At 42.6% G+C, this 5,516-nt stretch overlaps 1 protein-coding gene across 3 annotated transcripts in view; it reads right to left on the reverse strand.

Moving 5' to 3' along the window:
• Positions 1-467: 467 nt before the first annotated feature.
• Positions 468-5,516, reverse strand: part of LOC308079935 (ninjurin-2-like) — a 39,305-nt gene continuing 34,256 nt past the window's right edge. For 2 of the 3 annotated variants that reach the window (XM_080421592.1, XM_080421595.1), the window contains exon 4: positions 3,027-4,050. In XM_080421592.1, the coding sequence (XP_080277718.1) occupies positions 3,884-4,050 (167 nt within the window). In that variant the 3' untranslated portion in view covers positions 3,027-3,883. Of the gene's footprint in view, positions 894-3,026; positions 4,051-5,516 lie in introns of those variants that run through there. The other variant, XM_080421593.1, reaches the window with a different exon arrangement.

The following is a 5,516-nucleotide window of genomic DNA, read 5'->3' on the forward strand; positions in this document are numbered from 1 at the left end:
ATTTAAACTGTTAGTGTGTGTGTGTGTGTGTGTGTGTGTGTGTGTGTGTGTGTGTGTGTGTGTGTGTGTGTGTGTGTGTGTGTGTGTGTGTGTGTGTGTGTGTGTGTGTGTGTGTGTGTGGGGTGCGTGTGTCAGTGGTGTAAAGTAACTAAGCACATTTACTTAAGTACTGTACTTAAGTACAATTTTTAGGTATTTGTACTTATTTGTACTACTTACTTGAGTATTTCCAATTTTCAATACTTTTACTTCTACTCCACTACATCTCAGATCCAAATATTGTACTTTTACTCCACTTCATTTATTTGAAAACTTTAGTTACTACTGTAGTTACTTTGTAGATTTTGATTGTATTTGATTATTATCCCTTCAGCCCTATTTAAACTTTGGCTATATTTGAAAATAGACGATCTACAAGCTCACAATGCGTCGCAAGCTTGTAGATCGGCTATTTTCAAAAGATTTTGATACCAATACTTTTGTACTTTTACTCAAGTACATTTTGAATTCTGGACTTTTACTTGTAACAGAGTATTTCTACGTTGCAGTATTGATACTTTTATTTAAGTAAAACATTTGAGTACTTTTTCCACCACTGGTGTGTGTGTGTGTGTGTGTGTGTGTGTGTGTGTGTGTGTGTGTGTGTGTGTGTGTGTGTGTGTGTGTGTGTGTGTGTGTGTGTGTGTGTGTGTGTGCGCGGGTGCGCGTGCGTGTGTGTGCGTGTGCGTGTTAGTGAAAGCGCCACATCAGCCAGGGGTAGTGTCCGGTCCTCTGCATGCCGAAGCTGCTGATGAAGACGTTGAGGACGGAGGTGATGAAGACGAAGATGGTCTTAATGTTGTTCAGCTTATTCATGCGTCTCTGGAGTTCAGGGTTATTCACGTCCCTACGCCCTGCAACACACACGTAAGCAAACACACGCACGCACGCACACACACACGCGCGCGCGCGCACACACACACACCGCATACATACAGTATACACACACGCAACCTGTAACAACAGGGTTTCCCACAATGCTTCACAGTCAAGGCAGGCCGCCTTTAAAGGCATAGTACGTAACTTGTGTTTACATTTTTACCCATCATTTCCCTCTACACCAACAGCCATCAGCCACTGAAGTAGTGTGGTGGTGTTTCCTTACAGAAACGCATTGCCGTCACGCTGTATTTAGCGTGTTTTAACTGTTTGCTTTGATAGGTTGCCCCACTTGCCCAAAACCATCCCTGTACCAAAACAAACAGTAAAAACACCAACATACAGCAAGACAGAATACTGCTGCTAAATTGCATTTCATTTTAAACCATGCACCTTATGTAAATAAATATGTGTTACTATCTGCTGCTTTAACTGCTTTAACTTTAACCCTAGTGCCTTATTCTGGGGGCAATCACTGGCAAAAATAATACAAGCGAGCTTGTAGATCAGCTATTTTCAGTGAAAAGATTTGGTGTAGAGGGGAAAAAAATACTATAGACTCCTGGGGGACCATCCATCCATCCATCCATCCATTCTTCCATCCACCCACCCATCCATCCATCCATCCATCCATTCAGTCTGCAACAAAGTGACAGCTTTATGGAAATACCATTTATTTCACTTCATTTAAACCGTTCTTTTTTTTACATATCCTCCCTCTTACACATTATATTAGTATACATATTTATATACTGTATGTACAGAGTGTGCTCAAGTTCAACTGAAACAAGACAGACATGAAAAGATTCACTACGTAGATATATATTTAATAGGACCACACTCACTCAAAGCAGCACTATGTAACTTTCCTCTTCTACCCTGGATTTGAACCCAGGTTTCTGACATCTTTTACCATTGAGCTAATAGAGCCTGCCTTCTTGCTCAGGGGATAAATTGAATCTTGACCATCAGGTCAAAATTCGTGTCAGATCCTGTGTCTAGGTGAGACATGACCTTTGACACGATCTAAATGTCTAAATAGAAGAGCAGGGAGACAAAATACAACCACCCCAATTGTATAAGTTACAGTATATTGTATTAACGTACTCTACCATACAGATCGGACAATTTTATTCATTAAGTTATATAGTGCCGCTTTCACCTGTTATAGACCTCATTTATACCTGACAACTAAACCATTTACACCTGGTATCAGATAATTTACACCTGGTATTAAACAGTTCACAGCTGGTATAGAAGCATTTACACCTGGTATTAAGCACTTTACACCTAATATCAACAATCTGGTGTTATATCATTCAGACCCAGTGTTAGATCGTTTTTCACATGGCATTAAAGGAGCGCGTCACCCATTTTCAACCTATGCAGGTTTCTGAACTGTCCACAGCCCTCCTCTCAGACACAAAGAGTGAGTAGACAAAAATTGTCATATCTTATATTGAGCATTAGTGAGGACCAATTATATGAAAATAAGTTGAAAATGGGTGACTTTTACACCTGGTATCAAACTGTTAACACCTGTTAAACAGTGTACAATCTGTGATGCTAGCTTTTTTTTCTTTTACTAATAATTTTAAAAGGACAATTGTCGCAACAAATGAAAGCTGGTATAAAAATTCTAGCCTCGCAAAGCCAGTCCCACTCTCACAAGTTCAGTTTCTGCTACAAGATATTTTGCACCCGGCACAAAAGCACGGTTGCCGTTGCTAGTTTCCAACCAACGCAGCTGTCATTTTCATGCCCAGCGGCCATGCTGTACACAGTAATTACCAAATGTACTTGATCCCAACTCTGAACCCATGGGCGTGTTGGTCTTAAAATGAGGTGCGGTTTGGCACATTGCTATCTTAGGTAGAGTGAGCGATTGCACCTCAGACCAAGGGTTCCCAAACCTTTCAGGCCGTGACCCCCAAAATAATCATATTTGAACCCCCACCCTGACAAGCACTTGGAATTGTAGGAGTTGAGTCATTACATTTTGTTTGACTCGGTTAAACAGATAAACATTGTGAAAAGAGCCGAACTACAAGCTCACAACGCCTCGCACTGCGAGGCGTTGTGAGCTTGTAGATCGGCCACTGCCTTAGACTACTACGTCTGACTGTTCAAGCACAGTCCTCCAGTGCAGAATTTCCATGCTATCTAAAGAGCGCATTAGTACTGTAAAGGCGCACACTGATTGCAATACAAATCCATCTGAGTTCAACACAACACATGTTCAACATGGTAGATGACATTGCAGAGAGACTCAGAATTTACATTTAAAAAATTTATCAATTACCTGTCTACATCCATAATATGTCACATCAGCACCAGCTATTTGCCTTGTTGGGGGTATCAAAAAGGTCCAATTATCAATTAGATGATGACAACAATGAGCATATTTTGGACAATGGCTGCACTACGAAAGATTAGCATCGATGTTGTATTGGCGTTCCTTGCATTAACTGCTTGTTAAGCTTTTCTATTAGTGCTAACTGCTAATGTGTTTACTAGCAGCATGTGTGGAACTGTGGCACTCTGGTTCTATGGCATGGCAGTTTGTGGCTCACACTGGTTAAATGCTGATCCAATCACGTGCAGAATCGTGTTGGCCTACGCCCATTGACGACACCCACAACCCAATTTTACTCGACCCACTATGAGTTAAAGCTGTGGGCTGGCATTGCGAGTCTATTGAAATACAGTTAAAATCCTGTACAATCAATTAAAAAAGAATGAATGCAAAATCACACGAGACAGTAGATCGTCTGATGGCAACAAATAAGCAGAGAAACGTTAGTTAACATTATGATAGATTAGTCAGATTATCACCAGGAACCAACATTTAAGCATGTACGTTTAACAAGCAAGAGCAAACCAGGTTAAATCAGTATTGATTTAAATCGGTAGTGTGTGTGTGTGTGTGTGTGTGTGTGTGTGTGTGTGTGTGTGTGTGTGTGTGTTAGAAGTGTAGTCTAGCCAGTAACCAGCGGAAGAAGCCCGTCCTCTTGGAACCGAAGAAGCTGACAAAAAAGTTGACCACCGTGGTAGCGAAGATCACAGCCGTGGCTACATTGTTCAGGTAGTCAAGTCGTTTCTGATTGGATGTCACGTTAAGATCCCTACGGGCTGGAACACACACACAAACACGCACGCACACACACGTATCAACACACAAAAGCAGACGCACACATACAGTACATTTCAACACACGGAAGCAGACACACACACACACACACACACACACACACACACACACACACACACACACACACACACACACACACACACACACACACACACACACACACACACACACACACACACACACACACGTATCAACACACAAAAGCAGACGCACACATACAGTACATTTCAACACACAGAAGCAGACACACACACACACACACCCCCACCCACACACACACACACACACACACACACACAGACACACACACACACACACACACACACACACACACACACACACACACACACACACACACACACACACACACACACACACACACACACACACACACACACACACACACACACACACACACACACACACACACACTTCAACAAGCAGAGGCAGACATTGTCATGGCCCTACTCTGTTACCAGCCGATTAATGTTTGTTACTTGCCATCATGTGTATATGTTGTTTCTAAGGTCAATTTGACTGATGGCAGCACCTGTGAGAACTAAGGCCTATAAACCAGCAGACAACCCGAGGGAGTGCAGTGCCCGGCGTCGAGTTGGTCAGATAGGCGGTTGTCCAGAACCGCCAGAAAAGGCTTTGGCCGTAAGGGCATGTTTATCACCAGAGGCATTTTTTTGTATCCGCCCCTTGGAAATGCAGGTTCCACACAGAGATTCCCATGCCAGGCTAGTTTACCACTGCACAAGGACTTTCCATAACCAACAGGCATCGTACCCAACAGGCATCGTACCCAACAGGCATCGTACCCAACAGGCATCGTACCCAACAGGCATCGTACCCAATAGGCATCGTACCCAATGGCATCATACCCAACAGGCATTGTACCCAACAGACATCGTACCCAATAGGCATCGTTGCCAACAGGCAACATACAATTTACAATTTACAATTTACAATTTAGCAGACACTCTTAATCCAGAGCGATTTACAGTAAGCAAGGACAACACAAGATAATAAATCAAATGCATAGGAATAGTAATCTAATAATAAAGAAATACATAAGTAAACCAATAATCTAATAATAACTAATACATACGTAAACCAAGAACCTATCATCAGCCTGTACATTGAAACTATACACACAATAGGATGCCAGGCGAACAATGACCTGGCATCTGTCTACATAACATGCTATATCTAAATTACATTTTAGCCTTTGCATAATCCTGCATGGTCGTCAAGGCTAGGGCAAGTGCTACGGGCTGAGGTGGAGTCTGAAGAGGTGAGTCTTCAGATTACGGCAGAAGATTGGGAGTGAGTCTGCAGTTCTAACTGCAATGGGGAGTTCATTCCACAGTTTAGGAGCCAGAAGGGAGAAGAGTCTGGGACGTGTGGAGCGTTGTCCCGGATGTCTTAGCGAAGGTTCTGG

The sequence above is a fragment of the Gymnoscopelus braueri genome, assembly GCF_963280865.1.
Source record: "Gymnoscopelus braueri genome assembly, chromosome: 23".
In the NCBI taxonomy this organism is placed as follows: domain Eukaryota; kingdom Metazoa; phylum Chordata; class Actinopteri; order Myctophiformes; family Myctophidae; genus Gymnoscopelus; species Gymnoscopelus braueri.